The 22817-nt window shown below is 44.3% G+C and overlaps 1 protein-coding gene across 1 annotated transcript in view; it reads right to left on the bottom strand.

Annotated features, from left to right (window-relative positions):
* The window catches only part of SLC25A37 (solute carrier family 25 member 37), a 43494-nt gene extending 21462 nt beyond the window's left edge, over nucleotides 1-22032 (bottom strand). The window contains exon 1 of the mRNA XM_089692484.1: nucleotides 21765-22032. Coding sequence (XP_089548610.1) covers nucleotides 21765-21944 — 180 coding nt within the window. The 5' untranslated portion in view covers nucleotides 21945-22032. The remainder of the gene's footprint in view (nucleotides 1-21764) is intronic.
* Nucleotides 22033-22817: the final 785 nt, after the last annotated feature.

Genomic DNA, 22817 nt, shown 5'->3' with positions numbered 1-22817 from the left:
CAGGTGTCACTGAGGTGGAGGGCAGTTAGCTACAACCTCTTCTTCGCTGTTTCTCCTCTCACAGACAACTCCGTGTGAGGAGAAGGAGGCGGAAGCCGCACCATGCGGCTTTTGCTTACACTTAAGCTGTGTCCTTATTGGACACAGCTGATCACATGGTATGGGACCGATTTCATTGGTCCCATACCATGTCACGTAATCCGTGTCCGTCGGACTCGGCGATCATCGGGCTCGCGGGTGCGCACTCTAGGAGCCGCGCACGAGCCTCAGATACAAGGTGCCGTTTAGAGACAGCAACCCGCTCCTGTAGGTGTCCCGTCCTGCCGTTTATAAACAGCGGCCGGACGGGAAGTGGTTAAGAGCTATAATTCCTAAACCCTTCCTCCAATTTGGATGTACATACCCTCAAATTAAACCCGAGTGCACTTTCTGCCCATATCCATTATAGAACTATAACTTGAATATGTTTTGGTCAATACCTTACTGTATTTTTTTCATCAAACTGGATTGTACCAACTAAATTATTTGATTTAATTCTTCTTTCACACATCCTTATTTTTTCTGTTATGGCCATTCTTTTCTTTTTGTGCTTTTTCCCTCTCTTTTTCCTGCAATAATTTATTATGGATCTTTCCCAGTTTAAATGTCAAATATGGTGCCAGTACTTTTTTTTTTTTTTAAGGGCTGTAGGAAGCACAAACTACAATGGCAATGATCTCTAGCAGTTTCTTGTAACATGCCCCTAGTCTAGAGCAGCCTTTTTCAACCAGTGTGCCTTCAGGTATCTTCAGGGGTGCCTTAGCAAAATGCCTAAAAGTTGCCCAAAACTTGTATAGAAGCCAGCAGTCATCAGTTGATAGGAAAGACATCGGCATTGGGGTCACAGCTGACAGAGAGAGAAAATGAGGAAGAGAAGATAAACAATGGAATATTTTGAGTACCAGTGTGCAAAGGTATATTTGCTTTGGAAGAATAAATCACCTCTGACGTTGGGTGTCTCGCATGTGCAGATGTTGCTGCGTTCTGTAAAACTATTAAATTTAGATTTTTGTAATGGGTGCAAAATTTTAAAGAGTGCCTTGAGATTGTGCAGAAGGATGCCTTAACAGAAAAATGGTTGAGAAACACTGGTCTAGAGACATCTCCTGTAGCATGTTTACAGTCTCTGACCATCTACTGTAGTATGCCCAGTGTGACCATTTTCTGCAGTGTTACATACACTGTACATTACCATACTTGCCCCTTGCATCAAATGAACTGACCACTACTGTGCTGAGCCATTCAATTGTAAAATAATGCAAATGTACAGAACAATAAACTCTGGAGGGTCAACAACAAAACCTGTAAAACTTGCTATGTGTGCAAACAAGATTACACTAAGCTGAGCCAGGAATCCTGTGTTCCAAATTGAACTTGCATTTGGAAGCAATTCATATAGTCTGTGCACATCCCAGGAGCCTTTGAGGCCCTTCCTCCTTCCTTAATGAATACAAAAGAGCTCAGCGGCCATAATGCCCTGCTAGCTGTCCTGCCAGTTAATAAGGGAGGGAATGGAACACTAGACCATGTTAGGTCCAGTATCACATATCAGGATCACCCACTGCAAGCCAGAGAAGTCTCATTTTGAAACATTATACAGGTTTCCCATATGGGGGCTTGCTTAGAAGCCTTTAATAGGAGCTCCCAACTGCATAATTCTGTTCAGTATGGAAGGAATACAAGCTTTAGGACATCAACATCTTCCAGAGACACATCGAACAAAAAACAGAGCAGCAGGGAAGACTTCCTGTTGGGTTTGCCCATTCTGAATAAAGTATACTGCTACTGAATTACGTAACCTAAAAGAGTAGAATAACTGCATTACAGAAAGTTTCTCCCAAGCACAGAATGCAACAGAAGAGAAGACCCACCTAGCACACACAGACATGGCCTTTTTGCGCTGCATAGCTGGTGGTGTGTCATTGGGGTTATTTGGAATCATGCAATGCAGGGATACTAAAAAAAACAAACAAAAAAACAAAACAAAAAAAAAAAAAAACCACACAACTCACTTGGCAAAATGCAGCTTACATAAAGCTTAAGTAAAAATGATAATTGTCCACAGTTCCCAATTGGAGTTGTACTGTAAAACACATTAAGGGACATATAAAAACAAGACACTTTCTGTACTTTAAAAGATTGTCTTCAGACTCCCTGGGCAGCATTTTTTTTCACATATGCGAGGGCAAGGTGTTGTGTTGGCACCCCACAAGGGGATGGGTCTATGAAGCCCTGCACTCAAAGGATGTCCTTAGCCTTCCAGGCTGAATAATGCTCATCACTGACACAAGAAAGGGTCACTTTAAGAAATTTTAAAGTGTTATTTTGCATGTGCACGGTTTCTTTAAATAAGTGGTCTCCAAACTGCAGCCCTTTACTAGCTTTTATCGGCTCCTTGGGGCACGATTCCTCCCACTGGCACCAATGATGAGGCACTATTCCTCCCATTAATGCCAACGATAGGGCACTATTCCTCCTAGTGATACCAATGATGGGGAACTACTCCTCCTCCTACCGACCAGAGGTGCAACTTACCACCAAGCCGGAGGCATTGTTTATCATCACTGATGCTGGGCCCGGGACATTATTCTACCCCCAGTGGCCTCAGTTCAGCCCCCCTAAAGTCTGAAGGACAGTAAACTGTCCCTTTGTTTAGAAAGTTTGGAGACCCCTGTTCGAAAGAATAATATTGATGGAAACCTGTCATGATATAAATGCTAGCCTTTTGTTTTCAGAATGTCATTTATCCGGTTTTTATACTGATGCTGTACTTTTAAAGTCGCTGACCTGGAGCAAGCATAGTACTAAATCAGTGGTTCCAAACTTCAGTCCTCGTATTCCCAACATGTCATGTTTTTAGGATTTCCTTCACCTTGCACAGGAGTTTCAAAAAGCAAGGTCAATGGCTTGGTATTTACAATAGCTATATTATCGAAGGAAAATTCCCAAAACATGGCCTATTGGTAGTACTTAAGGAATGAGGTTGGAAACCACTAACAAGTCTGAGTTTTATGGATCTGTACGAAACAAGTTATACTCTTTAGGCCTGTATGCACATAATGTAAGCAGATCATAAAAAGGCATGCACTAGTTTGTTGTGAAATTTGTCCTGCATTTTAACTGTTATGCAAGCAACCTATCAACAAACTGACAATATTGCAGCAGCTCCTTCCTTATTCAGGCCTATTGCAAAAAAAAAAAAAAAAAAAAAAAAAAGGGTAAGGAGTGGGTGAATATTACCCAAAAATGAGTAGAAATCCCTCCCATCACAACTGTAACCAGTACAATTGTCCCCGTTGGTAGGTTTCCCCTCTGCTCTAGTGATAACCATCCAAATATTATTATTATACAGTATTTATATAGTGCCAAAGGATATGCTCAGCGCTGTACAGTAGCAAGGGGGACAGAACATGAGACAAGACAGTAACAACAGTACACGAGGGGTTCGAGGGCCCTGCTCTTTCGAGCTTACAATCTAGGATGTCCAATACAAACCTTTTCACAAATCTTTCATAATGTTCCATCTGAAATTAAAGCACTGCACAAACTGTTGGTGCCATATAAATCCTGTATTATTATTATTATTATTATTATTATTATTATTAAGCACTGAAGGAAGGACAGGGATTGCATTCTGCACCTTCAAAAAAAAAAAAAAAAAAAAAACAAAAACGTCAGCAATGGCTAACACCAAATTTCAATCTTGATGGGTTTCTTTTAATAACCAACAGGAAATTCTAGTGCAATAGGTCAGGACACAGCCAGTATTAATGAACAACCTTGGAGGACTTCTATCCGACATTCTTGCAGAGCTGTAGAAGTTGCAATATTCAGGCTAGCAAGAGCAGCAGCAACCTGTCCTGCTGTCCCAGGCCGATATCATTTCACAATGCACATCAGCACACAACAGCTATGACGAGGCATTTTTACATTGAGCGTTCAGCCAGAAAGATTGGGCGGGGAATTAAATAGGCATTTAGGGAGATCACAGCGATACTGAAGTACTTATGAAAACAAAGTGCAGCCTTGAGAATGCCGCTAAGCCATTTATCTCCTGCATAAACTCAGTGTTTTATGAACTCACCGTAAACACATCTAACCACTAACAAAGGCTCCAGCCAAGAGGAATTTATTTTACCCATGCCTGACACATGCTCGCTGCTTCGTAAGCCAATTTAAACTGTAATTTGGGAAATCCTCTAGGTTTCAAAACAGGAGCTGCTTACAATATTTCTACAGTTTGAATTCCAGGGATTTTGTAAGACCCTTTGGTCGGCTTTTTTGTATTACTACTGAACAAGGAAGCCAAGGTATTGCAGCATGCTTAAAGGGCCACTATCAGACAAAAAGATTAAACTCTCATATGTTACATCATGTTAAAATCATTCAGGTGAGCAAATATGGACACAGATGGGCCCTAAAAATACAATCTGCTGTCTAAAGATTCTGAGAGTGAAGATCAAAAAGACAGCGTCAAGGTGTTTACTTTATAGTAGGGTCCTGGTTGCCTAACCTAAAGTCCTTTGGTCTTTGCTGTGTGGCAGTAGGGTCCTAGCAGTCACTAGTCAGCATTTTCCTAGCTTAGGTCACTACATAGGAACAGTTAAATTAAATAAAATTAAAAAACTATTAAACTGGTTTCTACTAGCTAAAAGGATTTAGTCTCTCTCTTTTACACTTCATTTTCTGTGCTGAATATTCTAGTTTTCCATATCCCCCCCCAGCCCTGGTTTACACTGGATCAGACTTTGAAATCATGCGATTTCAAGTGAAGGTGCACAATTCTAAAGTCGCATGTGAGGTGAAACTTTAAAAGTCCATGCAAGTTACACCTGAAACTTAAAAAGTAGTGCTGGAACTACTTTCAAAATCGGTGCAACTACGACAGAGTCGCACCGATTTGAACAGTTTCATTTCAGACAATAGGGTTCGACTTGTCGTGTGATTTGAAACCGTCAAATCGCATTGGTGTGAATCAGGGATCAGGGAGTATTTTTTTCCTCTCTCTGACCTTTTATAGCAGATCTTGCTAAAAAGGGAATATCAAATGGTGGCAGCAATTTTTCAAGACAACTGTAGGAAACGCTATATGTACTATAAAACGGCAATGATCTCTAGTAGTCCCTTGTGATGTGTCCACAGTCTCTGGCAATCTCCTGCATCAGGTCCCTGGTCCTCAACCACATTTGTAGCACTTATTTCAGTCTACTGACAATCTCCTGTAATATTCCCACAGCCTCTGACCATTTTCTGTGTCAAAGGAATGAACAGAATGTGCATATCATATGCCACACTTTAGATTCCTATATCAAGTAAGTTTTCATCAGTACAGTAGAGTATATAAAATGGAAATGTGCGCATTCTAAAACATATCTTGATTAGCCAATGTTAAAAAGCATGAAACCCTCACAAAAATAACGCACATTAAAAATGTACACAGATGCATCAAAGCAAGAATCTATTCTAACAGTGGGTGCACAACTACTGACATAAGCACTGTTCTTTCGTAAAACATGATGAGGGAATTAAAGAGTCGTGCATCACCCATCAACATAAAAAAAAATGGAGCAGATACTGCTGCTGTTAATAGAAGGGGTGCAACCCACTTTGTTCTCCGTGTATGTAACAGGCAGCACAGGGAACAGAAAGCTGGAACTGCATGCGCCAATCTTGCGGTCATCCCCACCTCTAATACAACACACACACACACACACACACACACACACACACACACACACACACACACACACACACACACACACACACACACACACACACACACACACACACACACACACACACACACACACACACACACACACACACACACACACACACACACACACACACACACACACACACACTAAATTACTAAAAAAGGTGCAGGCACCAGAGCTGTTCCCCCGATCCCAGCTTCCCTCCTGGGTTCTGCAACAAGCGTGCAAACAAACATATTCAGACTTCACTGGCTGCATGTTTGTTTTTTTTTTTACAGGTCAGTGACTCAATGGGCAATGAAACCAGCCCTTTCAAACTGCATCTTTATTTCAGGTTGAAATCCAGTGGTAGCTTTGAGCAACATCTTCCCAGGGACAGATACAAGCCCATGTGGGAAATGCTAGAACAATGTTTCTCAATCTTTTTTCAGTCAAGGCACTCATAAAAATTATGGACAGTCCCGAGGCACCCTTTAAAATTATGGACAGTCCCGAGGCACCCCATTCTAAAATGTGAAAAACTATTCTAATAGTTTAATATAACGCAGAAAAACCCACACATGTAGGACACCCAACATTAGAGGTGATCATTTCTTACAAAGCAAATACCCTTTTGCACACTGGTACTGACTAGTATGCCACCGTTTCTCTTCTCCCTCAGTTTTTCTCCATCACTGAGCTAATGTGACCCCAACACTGATGAAGAGGGGTGGGGGAGGGTAAAACTAAGATGCTGTGCAGGTAGCTGACATCCTCCTGATCAACTGATTATGTCATTGGTTGTCAGGATGGCTAGAAGGTCGTATAGGTGCACAATGAAAACTTGTGGCTTGGTTTAACTAAAAGGCGGGCTTATTCTACCCTCTGGCTTGTATACAGGTTTTGGGCAATTTTAGACATTTTGCCAAGGCACCCCTGAAGAAACCTCAAGGCACCCTGGTTGAGAAAGGCTGTGCTATAATGAAAATAGCACATAGCAGTCCCCAGGCCTGGTAATCAGACTTGATGTACACTCCAGAACTGTACCTTTTGGGCCAACAAGAAAAAACAATGCTACAATATAAGATAGTGCTTTTTTTTTCCTGTTGGAATTAATGGATAGATTTTAGGGACATGCTGTCTATCTGGTTAGGTGGCTTTTACCAGCAGAATGTAAGGGACCCGGTCACCTATATTGCAATATAAGATGGAGAGAAACGTCACAGGGTGTGGTACAAGCTGCTTTCATCAGCATTTATGCTCCATGACACCTGGAAACTTAAACATTTCTGTACATACTAGTCACATGTGTCACAGCACAAGACTCTACACGAAGGAGACCATTGCTGGGGTGAATGCAGAAGCCAGGGGCAGACTGACAACTCATGGGGCCCGTGTCCTTGCCCAAACTCAAAAAAGCCTATTGAAAAAACAAAAATCCTGAAATGTATTATTTTAAATGCATGAAGTGCAAGTAGTGAAAAAAACATAACCTTGTATCAATCTATTGTAATCCCCTGTAAGATCGATTCACACTGCCGCGACTTGGGTTCAGACTTGTGAGACCCCAAGTTGCACTACTGAAGTCGCTCCAACTTTAGAAAAAGGTTCCTGTACTACTTCAAGGCGACTTCTATATGACTTGTGCCCATAGATTTAATGGAAGTCACCTCTAAGTCGGATCCTCATCTATATTGATGCAATTTGGATCCAACATTACAGAAAGATTACCCAGGCATTCCCTGTAAGTTGCTTCAGAGTAGTACTCAAGTTGCCTGGCAAAGTTGCACTGTAAGTTGTACATCATGCAGGTTGTAGTAGAGGGAACAGAGACTTAGGCAGAGCTCAAACTGTTAGAGACTGAAGCAGATGTGATGCAGTTCTCACAAGGAGCATGCTGATAGAGGGTGAGAGCACAGTGACAGGAATGAGCTCAGTCTGTTACTGCTCCTGTACTGTCCAGTCAGAGTGACATAACCTGTAAGCGTTAGTGGATTAAGGCAGAAAAAAAATGCCCTGCCAGGAGTGGATAACTCAGGAGTGGATGGACAGAAATACAAATCCTTTGGCAGGAAAAGGCTCCCATGTATTTCATCTGTGTTTTTATCTGCCTGCCTTTAGTTCAATTTTACGCAGAACCCAACACAGCATTAGTAAAGGATAAGGTCACCTTCGGGAACATGTTACACGTTCCACCCATTTTTAGGGAGGAACCTGTCACGTTTTCGCTTCTGCAGCCGCTCACTGATCCCCTCTCTCCCTGTGATAGTAGTACAAGGAGAAGTTCCCTGTACCAGCTGTCACTTTTTGACAAGAGTAAGGCAGTACAGGACTCCACCCACCCAGTCGCATCATTCATTCACAGAGTTCTGTGTATGTGAAAATTACAAGTACCTTCACAACTTAAACCCTTCTCTTTTCCACTCTGCAACTGACCGCCTCTATTACAGAACCTCTCCCCTGTCCTGCCCTGACCTGGCCACTGCTGTCTACAACAGTTCACTTTCATCCACACTAGACTCACTTGCTCCTCTAACTAAATGAAGTATCAGGCCCCGACAATTACAACCGTGACAGACTGACGACACCAGAAATCTGAACATAATCGTGCACTGGAGCAATTGTGGCGTAAAACCAAATCTCAGCAAGCAATCACTCTATATAAATCTGCTTTCTTAACATACAATTCCTCCCTCCATGCTGCCAAACAAGCCTACTTTGTCACTCTTAATACCTTGTCATCCAGTCCTCATCTTCTCTACTTTTGACTCTCTACTTTCTCCACCTCCACCCAGTACCTCACCTAGTGCTTACGAGATTGTAAATAAATTCAAAAACAAGGATTTATGCAATTCGTAGGGGCATTCCACTGCACAGACATCTATCCCACTTAGCATACCTTATACTAAATCTCCCGCTACACTTTTCTCTTTTGACCTTGACCTTTCTCTTTTGGCTACTAACGAAGAGGTCACTAAAGTTCTCAGAAGCCCGTCTCACTACCTGTCCCCTCACACCTACTACGGTCACCCTCTTCTTCTATCCCATGCTGCCATCTTCAATCTCTCCCGCTCTAATGGTGCCTTCCCCTCCCCTCTAAAGCATGCGCACATCACTCCCATACTTAAAAAGCCCTCCCTGGACCCCACCAACCTGAACAACTTAAGACCTATCTCCCTGCTCCAATTTACCTCTAAACTCTTGGAACACTTAGTCTACAATCGCCCGAGTTCCTAAATCACTGACAACAACCTTCTTGACCCTTTACAGTCTGGCTTTCACTCACTACACTCCACTAAAACTGCCCTACTAAAAAACTCACTAATGATCTACTAACTGCTAAAACCAATGGCCACTACTCCACACTCTTACTACTTGACCTCTCTGCAGCTTTTGATACTGTTGACCATCCCCTCCTTCTCAAAAGCTCCATTCTCTTGGCCTCCGAGACTCTGTTCTCTCCTGGTTCTCCTCCTACCTATTGCAGCACTCCTTCAAAGTTACCTAGAACTCGGTCTCCTCCTTTCAGTAGGGGTCCCCCTGAAGGTTCTGTCTTTGAACCCCTTCTCCATCTACACCTCCTCCCTTGGTCACTTGATAAACTCCAATGGCTTTAAACTACCATCTCTATGTTGATTACACACAAATCTATCTTTCTACTCCTTACCTCACCCCTTAAGTCTCCGCTTGTATTACTAACCTACCAAGTGACATATCAACATGGATGTCACTCCACTTCCTCAAACTCAATCTTTCTAAAACTGAGCGCACACTATTCCCTCCAGCCTGTGCCCCCCCCCCCCCCCTCACGTCTCCATCAAGATCAATAATACAAACATCAGTCCCTCCCCTCATGCCAGGGTACTAGGTGTAATCTTGGACTCCCATCTGTCCTTTCAGCCCCAAATGCAATCACTGTCCAAATCTTGTAGACTTCCTCTCCACAGCATCTCTAAGATACGCCTGTTCTTAACAAGGGAGTGAATAAGTTGCTCAGTGGTTTCAGAGGTTCTCTCTCTCCTTGACTATTGTAACTCCCTCCTCATCGGCCTACCTCATCGCAGGCTATCCCCTCTTCACTCTATCTTGAATGCTGCTGCCAGACTCATCCACCTTATTAACCATTCCATATCTGCCACCGCTCTCTGCCAATCCCTCCACTGGCTTCTCATTGCCCAACGAATAAAATTCAAAACATTAACAAGAACATATAAAACCATTTACAACTCTGCCCCAAATTACATCACCAAACCTGTCTCCAAATATCAGCCAAACCATCCTCTCATGACCTCCTGCTCTCTAGCTCCCTTGTCTCATCCTCCCATGCTAGTCTCCAGGACTTCTCCAGAGCCTCCGTCATCCTCTGGAACTCTCTACCCCAATATATAAGACTATCGCCTACCCTGCCCACTTTTAGGCATTCTCTGAAAACCCATCTTGCCTTCAGCTAATAACTGAATCTTCTATTCCTCCTACCAGTCCATCCCCCACAGTTATTGCCTTTTGTACCACCAGCCCTTCCCTCTTAAATTGTAAGCTCCAAGGAGCAGGGCCCTCCTGACCCTCTTGTATTGAACTGTATTGTCTCTCTTTATATTGTAAAAGCGCTGAGCAAACTGTTGGCGCTATATAATTCCTGTATAATAATAATAATAGAATGTTTGTTCTTTTTTAAAAATAAAAAAGCTTTTATGATCACTTTAAATCTTAGTAAAAAAGAGGGCTAATTTTCCCATCAGTTCACTTCAAGTGGATGATTTGTACCAATACAGGAATAGAAACAGAATTACACAAGATTATGAGACTGTTTAAAAAGATAGCAGATTTATATTCCAAAACCCTGTAAAACAAACAACTAGCTATGACTGCTTAGCGGTATAGCACAATATGCATGTTAGGTAATACTAAAGTAGTAACTGGACAAAGGTCAGCACAGAAAATGGGAGGACACACGAAGTTGCCAGCTATAACTGTGAACTATTACCTGAAAACCCAACTCTACAGGAGGAAAATGCAGATGGATACAGAGTGCAGAGTCACAATCCAATATGACAGAGTTCTGCAATAGAATCTTTATAGCTAAATTAATAGCACAGTTGACAAAAGTTCAGACATCATTTTGACATACACATACATGTAACTTGTGAGTCAATCTAGAGTCAATGATTTATTCCAATTTGAGAACAGCAATCATCTTAGATAACGGTGTTGAAAATTTATTAAAGTGGTATTAGCCCTGGATCACACTAGATCCAATTTTTAAATCATGCGAATTCGTACGTACGGCACTGCAATTTCAGGTGTGACTTGGATGGCATCTGTGCAACGTAAGTGACAGTTCCATTGCCAACAAGAGAGTGCGACTTGTCATGCGATTTGAAAACTGTCAAATTGCAAGACAAGTCGCACCGGTGTGAACCAGGGCTTAAAGTAAAAAAAAAAAAAAAATGTAATAAATTGAAGCATACCAGTGGCTGTCTTTTCCCCCCTTTATTTGGTGATCCAGCCAGTAAGCCTGTTGCCCTTCAACTTCCTTTAGCAGGCCAAGTTGTCCAGCAAAAGTGGCAATTAGAGGGACAAGAGAAACCATTTACCACTGACAGGGGTGCTTACAAGGTTTTCCAAGAATGATATTGAATGATCCACGTGGCATTTCAGAGCTCTTTCCGTGTCCGCAAACAAGAGTAGGTCATCCAGGTCATCCGTTTATCCCTTCTAGCCTCAAGGCCTGCAGAGGTTCCGCTAGAATTTTCATAAATATCTTTGCTGCTGAAGACAGACTGAAAGAGTGCATTGAATTGGAACAAGATAGTTCTGTTCTTGCTCTTTAGTGCGAACCTTAGGAACTTTCTTGACTTCTCCCTTATCGGGATGTGAAGGTATGCGTCCTTTGGTCTATTGATGACATGAATACTCCGGGCACGAGGATTTCTTTTGTCATGTAGATCGTCTCCATGTGGAATTTTTTGGGGTTTTACAAATTGGTTCACTTTATTTAGGTTGAGTCACATTCTGTATTTCCCAGATGTCTTCCTTCTGAGAAAAAAAAAATGGGAGTAGAACCCTCTTCCCATCTCTTCTTCCTCCCAGCTGACTGACCACGGTCTTTTGGAGCATTTCTTCCAGGAGGTTCACGAGTGCGTCCGCCTTTCCCTCCTCCCTTGGCAGTGGGGTCACAAAGAACCTGTGGGGGGGGGGGGGGGTAGTAATGAAAATGCTATTCTGTAGCGGTTTCAAATTGTGTCTAGGATGAATGCATTCTGGGTGGTCTGTAGCCATTGCGTGTGGAAGTGTCCCAGTCTTCCCCCCACCTCATATTTTGTAGAAAATCTTTGAAGTGGGACCCCGACTCTTTCTTGATCAGCTTATCGATGCACTCCTGGCACAGTTCCTTTTTCCAAGTGCTAGCAAGTTTCTTTTTGCAGGTATTGCACTTTCTCTTCTATCCTCCTCCTGTGGGTCCATCTAAGGACCGAGATACACAAGGTATAGGCCTCCTTTAAGCCGAGGGCCCTGGGGGACAACCCCCAACGTGCACCCACTGGCAGACCCGAGATCCCCGAGGTGCTGGAAAGAGAAAAAGGAGGAGGGGGGCCTCGTACCCCTCCTCCCTGAGATTCAGCAGATAGGAGGAAGTATGAGGGGTATGGGGTCATGGCAGCTGACAGGCTCCTACCTTGTTGCTGGCCTCCCCCAACTCGGACAGATATGCCTCCATTCTGGCCGTATCCCGCCCCGTTTTTAGGGTGGGGGGCCATCCTCCCCTCACGGCCGCAGTAGATGGGGCGGCCATGGCGTGGGGCAAACTTGTGGATCGATGGCCATAACCAAGAATGCGACGGTCCGCTTCCTGTTCCTTGGGCTCCCGAAGGGACGTCATTGACCCACTCCTCCCGGGTCATGGCCTCAGAGATGGCGTGTAGCGTAGGAAAGGTAGGGCTTGCCCCACAGGGTAGCGGTTCCTTATCCGATAGGTCGGTGGAGCGGGCTCTAGACCCCCTGGACCACAGGAGGGGGTTCTATCTCCCCCAAGCCGAAGGGAACCCTGAGTGAGGCTACCCTGCAAGGCCCCTGCCTTGCTGAAGAGAGGGGTAGCCCCATCCAGGAGGCCTCTGTACCCCGCCAGACAGCCATAGATATAACAAAAAAAAAAAAACCCACATGGGAGTCGTTCCTGCCAGAGGAAACACTAATACTGAGGGTGCCCTGTGGAGAGGCGCTAATTATGGGGAATAAATGGATCAGGTGTTTCCTGGTGGGAGGAGCCTATCCCATGTGAAGCTGTCCTGGAAGATGACTTGGGAAAAAATTGTTTATTGTAACTGATTATAAAGTGTAAGCTGGGGTTAGTTTTATTTGGTTAAACCAGGTCGATTTATATCTACTAGTCTAATGCCTGGTACACAGGATGAGAAAATTGGTCGAAAAGTACCGCTGTCAGAAGGATCATCTGATCCTTATAAGGGTCCTTTCACACAGGTGTTCCGTATGTCCATTTTCGAATGAAAAACATACTCATGTATTTATATGAACTAGTGGATGTAAACAGATTAAAAAAAAAATGGATCTAAAAACAGACAGACATACGGTCCATAAAAAACAATTCAGCCGATAAACGGCCCGTCTATGGCCAGCCTAACACAGCTTTCAAGAGCCGATCTCTTGTCTCGTAAGATACAAGAACAAATTTCATATAATTAGTATAGTATTTATAAGAAAAAAAAAAAAAAAAAAAAAAATCGAGTGACCAAGACCACGGATGCTCAGAAACAAAATACTCTCTCTGACTGGCCAAGGAGGAGAGGTGGGTAGATCATCTCACAATTTACACCTTGCAGTGGGGCCCCCTCCACACTTCAAAAGGTTAATTCAGGTTTTGTCTAGGGCCCTGGTGCCCAACCTATAGCACTTTGTGTTGCCCTTAAGGCCCCTGCAGATACTAATCTAAGTTTCCTATTGCTCTGTTATAGCAGTGATAGTCTGTCTGCAATCTCTGACCATCTCCTGTATTATGCCCACAGTCGGTCCATCTTATCATATCCATAGTCAGATTTTATCTTGTGTGTCTTGTCTCTGACCATGAACAAATTAACTAAAATTTATGTGTGCCCCTTGACAATGTCACAGACCATATCAACAAAAAAAAAAAAAAAAAGTGTAACTTAACGTATTTCCTCACTTTCCCAAATGCCAGTGTTCCCAGGATATAAAGGGGGGATCATCAATCTCTTCACATACAATAGAAGACTACAGGTCCTGCATTGTGTACTGTAGGACGACGCTAGAGAGCTGCTTCCGCCTGGTAGTACTAGGCATTGGTTCGAATCCCAACCACAGCACCACCTGCCTGGAGTTTGCATGTTCCCCCTGTGCCTGTGTGGGTTTCCTCTGGATACTCCGGTTTCCTCCCACACTCCAAAGACATGCTGGTAGGTTAATTGGATCCTGTCCAAATTGTCGCTAGTATGTGTATGTATGAATACAAGTTAGGGACCTTGGATTGTACACCCCTTGAGGGTTAGGGACTGATGTGAATGTACAACATATTTGTAAAGTGCTGCGTATATTGGCAGCGCTATACAAGTACCTGAAATAAATAAAATAAAACCAGGTAGCAAAAAGGAAGTTGCTTCAGGAGGACTGGTTTTATGATGAGGAGAAAGCCTGAGGGATACGATGCCATGAACAAGCCCAGTATGTCACCTTATTCCCATCTCCCTAGACAAAACATGCATTTAAGCCTTGCAGTGCAGAGAAGGACCCAATTTTATCTCCAGCCTGGATTTCAGTTTAGAAGAACAAAAGCATCTAAAGTGTTATGACAGTCAGCGTGATACATTCATCATGCGTGCAGCTTATGAAATCGGCTCTTTTACATGCACCTGGCACTTCATAGATACAAGGTTCTGTATCATGGATACCTTGGTGACCAACCTGCAGGCCAATAACATGACCCTTTTGGTACCATCTCTCCCACCCCACACGCCAAAGTCCTGGGTCTCACCCTGGACTCCCACCTCTCCTTCCTACCCCACATCCAACTGCTATCTAGATCTTGCAGGCTCCACCTCCGCAACATCTCCAAGATACGCACATTCCTCACCCCAGACACCACCAAACAACTCGTACACTCCCTCATCATCTCATGCCTGGACTATTGCAATTCCCTTCTCACTGGCCTACCCAAACGAACGCTATCCCCACTCCAGTCGATCCTAAACTCAGCAGCTATACTCATCCACCTCACCAACCGCTCCACATCTGCATCCCCCCTTTGCCAATCCCTCCATTTGCTCCCGATTGCCCAACACAACAAATTCAAACTGCTAACTCTGACCTACAAAGCCATTCACAAAGCCGCCCCAAACTACATAACCGACCTGATACCCAAAATACTACCCTACCTGTGCCCTCCGCTCCTCACAGGACCTCCTGCTCTCTAGCTCCCTGGTCTCCTCCTCCCACGCCTGATTGCAGGACTTCTCTAGGACTTCCCACACCCTCTGGAACTCCCTACCCCAATCCATCAGACTGTCACCTACCCTCCTCAACTTCAGGCGCACCCTGAAAACCCTCCTCTTCAGGGAAGCCTACCCCAACAACTAACCTCCTCCACTCCAACCCCCACAGCCATTTCCTCCTGTACCACCTTCCCCTCCCTCCTAGACTGTAAGCTCGAAAGAGCAGGGCCCTCGAACCCCTCGTGTATTGTATTGTTACTGTCTTGTCTCATGTTCTGTCCCCCTTGCTACTGTACAGCGCTGAGCATACCCTTTGGCGCTATATAAATACTGTATAATAATAATACTTGTGCAGCCCTCAGACCCCAACAGTCGGTATTGGGAGTATTGATTAGTGCAGAAACTATAATGGCAGTAATCTCCAGAAGTCTCTTTCCCAGACTTTGTCTCTGTCCTGCACAAGGTCTCCAACCACACATGTAGCATGTTCTCCTTCTTATAGTACGTTTATAAATAGTCCCTGGCCATTCCCTATGGCATGTCCACAGTCTTCTGTAATAAAACATAAGCTAAACATTACCTGTGACCCTTTGGTAATGTCAGGGGCTGCAGTTGTGGCCCCCCATACCTGGTAAGCTGATTATGTAAGACAAAGCCATGCTTAGAAAGTGAGAAACATTCCTTCCGTACATACAGGGAGGATTTAACACACAAGATGAGGATTGCGTCATGTATCCGTTTCTTCTTCAACATCCACCGAAGCTTCTGCATTTGTCAGGGAGGTGCACACTTCTATAGTAACAGCTATAATGTGGTATAACTTCTTGGGGGCTGAAAGCCATACAACACAAGATCCTGTGATCTCTCAAAGCCTAGCCCCTCCACAAGAACTTTCATTTATACCATGTCTGCACACAGAAACCACGAGGATAACCCCAAATCTGCACACAGAAGCCACAAGGATAACACTACCCTCATTTAACACTTCAAACATTTGGAAGATTAAGAAAAAAAAAAAAAAAGCCAATTTGAATAAATTCACTGTGATCTACCATGGCTTAACCCCTCCACCAGAACTTTCATTTATACCCAGTCTGCACACAGAAACCAGGAGGCTAACCAGGAGGCCCACCCCAATTCTGCTCCATGACACCTTCCTCATTTGACACTTCAGACAGTGGATTAAAAGCAAGCCTAATTTAAATATGACATACAGATCCAATTTAATCTAACATGTCCAGACACTTCCACAAGACTGCATTGCAAAAGTCATAATTAAAGGCCTCTTGGCTCTATAAGCAACACATAAAAATAAGCTTTGCTTGCTGAGCTCAGGTAAAAAAAAAATCAAATGGTTGTCTGATTACCAGACTTGACAGAAAACATTTTGAGAAAGCTGCAAGGTTGCTGTAAAAAAATTTAAAAAATGTTATCCGAATTATTTTAGTGATAAACTCTGTGTATATTTTATAGGCAGAAGACCTTTGCAGTGGGTAACAAATCCAGCAACTAATGCAATTAGTCATGAAGTCTGCCTGGACCCCCGTCCCCCATTTTGAATAGAGTAAGGGAGGGGCATAACCCCTGTAAGGTATATTTTTGCCATCGGTGTCCCATTGAGGAGATTTACCTTCACTTCCTGTTCCATAACCATATAGGAAGTGAAAGGAAAATCCATACACATTAAACAAATCTCTTGGGGACCCACAGGTCACCAGAACTATTGCCCCCATTGGAAGATTTTTCCTCTATTACTTTTTTTGGGAAAACCCAAAATTTGGGGGTTTCTTTACTTTCACTTTTGATTATAAAGGAAAATAGGACACACAAATGGTGAGGGTAGGAGGACAACTTCCGTTTCCGATCGCCTAGGCAATACCAGCGGAAGTGGGAACGGGTACCTGTCAAATTCGGGTACTTGTTCCCCAAAAGGTGCCAATCCTTAATGGGGAGCGGGGGACCAATCTAAAGCAGAACTTCCCCTTTTGGGTGGAACTCTGCTTTAAGTGGGAATAGCGCCATTTTAATATCGAAAACTCTTCACACAGAGTGTTCCCACACTGTAAAGAACCGCTTCCCTTTTTTTTCTTAATTTGAAGGTTTGGAACGGAGCTCCTGGATGTTACATATTACCTAAACTCAGCAATACTGACCTACCTTCAAAAGTCTGCCATTTCTTGCCGGCATCTTCTACCTGGCTTCTTCCGGATGCCAGGCTGCATCTGTGCTCATTGGCTGATGCAGGGTGACGTCACACCGGTGCATGTACAGGAGTGCAATCATCCCAGTACACACGTGCGGTGCCGGAACACAGATTGAGCTGCACTTGCATAGCTCAGTGTACAACCCACAGAAGACTATGAGCAGGCAGGAAGGTTTTCTTTTTGCAATGTCTCTTCTGTAAAAAAAAGAGCTTGCCTTCTTGCAGTTTTCAAGCAATCACGCGACTCTTCAGCAAAAAAAAAAAAAAAAAAAAAAAGGAAACCTACCTGCCTGCCTGCTCACAGTCTTCTTTGGAAAGCACACTGAGCAGTTTACCTTTGATACTCTACCTCACAACACAGCAAATAAATTGCCAACTTCAGTCACAGAGGCACCAGCTAAGCAGCACCAACAATTTGTCATCTTTGAAGCTCAGTAAGCTCTGCCATGACTCCGCATTACTAGCAGCGCACACAGTGACAACTTGCGGCTTCACAGCTGGGTGCCCACTGTGCATGCACGACCTGTCACGTGTCCCACAAGACTTCGGGGAGGGAGGGTAGGAGGACAACGTCAGTTTCCGATCGCCTAGGCAATCGCAGCGGCAGTGGGAGTGGGTACCTGTCAAATTCGGATACCCGTTCCCCCCCGCTCCCCAAAGGTGCCAATCCTTAATGGGGAGCGGGGACCAATCTAAAGCAGAACTTCCCCTTTTGGGTGGAACTCTGCTTTAAGTGGGAATAGCGCCATTTTAATATTGAAAACTTTTCACACAGAGTGTTTCCACACTGTAAAGAACCGCTTCCCTTTTTTTCTTAATTTGAAGGTTTGGAACAGAGCTCCTGGGTGTTACATAATACCTAAACTCAGCAATACTGACCTGTCTTCAAAAGTCTGCCATTTCTTGCTGGAATCTTCTACCCGACTTCTTCCGGATGCCAGGCTGCATCTGTGCTCATTGGCTGATGCAGGGTGACGTCACACCGGTGCATGCACAGGAGTGCAATCATCCCAGTACACACGTGTGGTGCCGGAACACAGATTGAGCTGCACTTGCATAGCTCAGTGTACATCCCACAGAAGACTATGAGCAGGCAGGAAGGTTTTCTTTTTGCAATATCTCTTCTGTAAAAAAAAGAGCTTGCCTTCTCCCAGTTCTAAAGCAATCACGCGACTCTTTGGCAAAAAAAAAAAAAAAAAAAAAAAAAAAAAAAACGACACCTACCTGCCTGCTCGCAGTCTTCTTTGGAAAGCACACTAAGCAGTTTACATCCCAGCACACCGCCTGTGTACTAGGATGACTGCACTCCTGGGTATGCACAAGAGTAACGTCATACTGCGCCTGCCAAGTAAGTCTGCCACAGTCCGGCACCTGGAGGAAGCCGGGTAAAAGATGCTGACACCAGAGAGGGGCAACAGACCACTGAAGGCTGGGCAAGTATCGCGGGCTTTAGCTCTGCTTTATACTGCGAAGGCAGCTATTTGGGGTTATACACATACAATGGCCACAGCAACAATTAAACCGCATATTGCGCTCAACGGGCAGCACAGCCGCCAAACATAACCCACTCAAGTGAATAGAGACTCGCCACAAACATATTAAATGCAGGTGGCTGCAACATGGAGGTATGTCTTTTAAAGGGTTAAAACTAGCGGCAAGGAGCAACATAGAAGAAATCAATGCAGCAAAGAAATGTAAACTTAGCCTAAACAATAACATACAACCAGTTGGGGGTGCATACATAGATTTAGCCCCATTCATACCTAGTGTTTTGGAAAGGTGAGGTCTTTTGTTTTTGTGGGAGTTTTCACAAGACATGCAAAGGGAAGTCTATTCATTTTAATAGGCAGCCTTATACATGGCAAAGTAACTCCTGTAGCTTTTTGTCATGTTGAACCTTGTGCATTTTGTTGCATTCTTTGCTTATTATTCTGTGTGAAAAGAAAAACAAACAAACAAACAATGAATGGCACCAAAAACATGGCACTCACCTGCAAAGGCATATTGCTTTGCTGGTCAAACTCTCATCAACTCAATGGGGCTGTGCTACAACCACACAGCATTCAATAGGTGGCAGGATGGCTGCCTGGAAGCCGCCCTGTGAAAAGTGACCCACCACCGTTATCTTTTCACAGTGCGCTGCAGTGTGAACTTAACCTTGGGGTTTCTATCCTTCTGTGCATCCACCCCTTGAAGGATTAGCTCATCTTCTTCAAAGGTCAGAGGGTCAGTGTACAGTTGTTTGTATGAATATTTTTAGCCATGCGCAACCCCCATGCATTTCCTCCACTAGTACAATGTAACAATTACTGTACATGCTGACATTAAAGTGGTATTAAACCCAAAAGAAAATATTTCCTATACTGCGGCTTACCAATTCTTGATGCGATGGCTGCATTTGTTTTCTTTTTTTTAGGCCCTGTTCATGCTGGCATTAGAAAAAAGATGTTTGAGGCACATTTTTGCTGCTCTCTGAATGCCCAACAAGGCATAGATAAATACCGACAGATCTGTTGATATTTTTTTTTAAAATGTAGCATTTGCGTTGCTCTGTGGCAAGAATTAAACTACATGTTGAGTCGGGGAGTTGAAGCTTGTCAACTCCTTCCAATCATGGATATGGTAACCCTCTGTGAATGTGCCTGTAACTATTACACCATGTTTGACAAATATTTAGCAATGATCAGTGAGGTGGGGGAAAAAAAAAAAAGGATTACCTAACCCCTTCCCACCAGCGCCTCCCGGCCCTTTAGGAGTTTAAGAAGTCCGGAGGTGGGACGGGCGGGGTTTAGGGATCATGTGACCGCCGTGGCGCGTCATCATGGCAGTCACATGATCGGGAAAGGTCCCTATCGAAAGAGCAGACCGGGACCTTTCCGCGAGTACTGGACATGTGTGCTGGGAGCACGCAGGGCGCGCGCTCTCAGCACATATGTTTTTTGTTAATTGCACGCAAATGTGCAGCCGCTCGGCGTCTAGGCCCAGACACCGGGAGGCCGCACATTTGTATGCGGCCGGCGAAGAGGTTAAGATGGCGTCTGGGGTATCACAAACACACATTACTGCTATAGGTTTTATTGCACTAAAGTACAGCCAAAGCTCTTTTGGCTGTACTTCTCGTGTGGATCACAGGAGTGCAGTTTGTTCTGCAGTCCTGTGACCCATTTTCAGCCTACAAATCACCGATCTCTGCTCAGAGCGACTGTGAGAACTCAGCGATCATGTGATTGCCGAGTTATCACTCTAAGGGCCATTTCACACTATAGAAACACAGTCCTGATGCGTTCCTGCATGCACGTTTTTGATGAGTTTTTAGCACATTACGGTTCATTTTTTCCCCTCTCTTTTTCTTCAATTTAAACAGGGACATGTGCGTTCCAGCATGTTCTGGTGCATTTTCATGTGTTTTAGTGCATTCCAGTAGAGTTCTGTGCAGGAAAGATGCAGTCTGTCCTACTTTTTTTTTCTGCAACCAGAACTGCAAGCACTGATGTGAACTATGACATTGACAACCATATAACCTACTTTCTGTGCGTTTTGGATACAGAAAAAAAAAAAGAAAAAAGCTACTGAAACGCCTGTAGTGTGAACTGGTCCTTAGAGCCAGCAGGGGACAGATGCAGCATCAGACCGATCAGATACTGCATCCACCCAAGTATGATTTTTTTTTTTTTTAAATGAAATCTCCTTCAATAAACAGATTTCTCACACAAAAAATGAAATCTCATACTTCTCTTTTAATTGGTTTGCGTTAATATGAGCAATAGGATTTTTTGCAAGTTTGAACTTCTTTCCAGAACAAGCTCTCCCGCAGATGACAAACCATTCAACGCTGACAGGGAAACTTACAAACAACCAACTTTCATTTCAGTAAAACTTTTATCCCAAAAGACAAAAACTGTTTGCTGTAACTGCTTATAAAAAGGTGTGGACTGGCGTTTGGCTTCAGCTTGTTAGTGTAATTAAATCTGCTAGTACATCTAAACACTCCCCCAGAATGACAATGCTGCTATCCAAATGTGCCCCCTGTGCTCCTTCATCCAGAGTGGGGGAACTCACAATACAGGAAGTGTGTTACTGACCAGATCACCACCTGAAAACAGTGGGGGAAAAAAAAGCAAAAACAATAGAAAACTACGGCAGCCACCACATCTAAAGATTGTGAACTTGCACTATATCGCTATATTACATTTTAGCGTTTAATACTGCTTTATCCCTGCGCTGTACCAGATTTTGTCCTGTTCCTCTCCGTTTATAGGGATGATGATAAACACACACATAGAGAAGCCATGCCCATGCCATGCCCGGGCTGTGCACAGCGCCATGACACCTGTCAGCCGGCCCCGCCCCCTCCCCAACTCTCACCTTGACAGAGTCCACCGGATACATCACTGTATGTTCCAGGATGCCAGCCACGGCCCCTGCCGTCATATGGGTAAGCGGGGACACTCCTTCCGGCAGGCTTTCGTAATCCTCCCCCTCGCCAGGAAGGGCGGCCACGCCGTCCCTTGCCTCCATTGCAAGCCCGGCGCTTCGTAGCTCCATGGAGCAGCCGGGACGCGCGGCGATACCACCCCTTCTCTCAGTGAAGCGAGCAGGCCACGCTCTGCCCGCTGAATGAAGCCAAATCGCCACACACCATCCCTACACAGTCCGGGGTGACGTCAGGACAAGAGGCGTGGTCCCCTGCACTACACGGCAACAACCACGGCGTCCCTTCTACCTTGGAGACAGGAGTGGCGATGATTGGCTGGACACAAAAAAAAGCTATTACAACTAACGGACGCCACGCCCTTTGTAGGTTTACTTGGCTTCAATGGGTCACGTGGCTCCAGGGCGGGAAAGAGGTGGGATGGGAAGCTGGAGAGTTCAGAAAAGTTTCGGTGACGTCCTTGTTAATAGTAAAGGAGAGTCAGAGAAGCCAAGAATGTACTGGAGCTGTGAGGGCCAGAGCTCTCAGAGGGCACTGCAGACATGGCTCCAGTGTAGGTTTAGCTATGGCAAAAAGAATGTCATTTCCTGTACAGATCCTCCTTACAATGTGTGAGGTAATGTATGTATGAACACTGGCCCAAAAATGCAAGGTGTGGTCCACCTCATGTAAGAATTAAAAGCTCCCACTGCCCTGTGAAGACTGAGATTGAGCTCTGCGGTCACTTTTGCAGCAGTTGTTTTCATATTCTGAGTCACAATCCTGCACAATGTCCTTTTGTATCTTTCAGTCAGTTGACCATGTCTACCGCACTTATGCTTATCAGATGATGTCTTCCCGGAAACTGTATATGGCGTCATAACCTTTGATACTGTACCTCACAACACAGCAAATACATTGCCAACTTCAGTCACAGAGGCACCAGCTAAGCAGCACCAACAATTTGTCATCTTTGAAGCTCAGTAAGCTCTGCCATGACTCAGTAT

This window comes from Staurois parvus, unplaced genomic scaffold (genome assembly GCF_062004578.1).
Source record: "Staurois parvus isolate SC_StPar_1 unplaced genomic scaffold, SC_StPar_1.0 ptg000586l, whole genome shotgun sequence".
Taxonomy (NCBI): domain Eukaryota; kingdom Metazoa; phylum Chordata; class Amphibia; order Anura; family Ranidae; genus Staurois; species Staurois parvus.
Note: the sequence above shows the minus strand (reverse complement) of the source record. Positions and strands in the feature narration are given on the sequence as shown.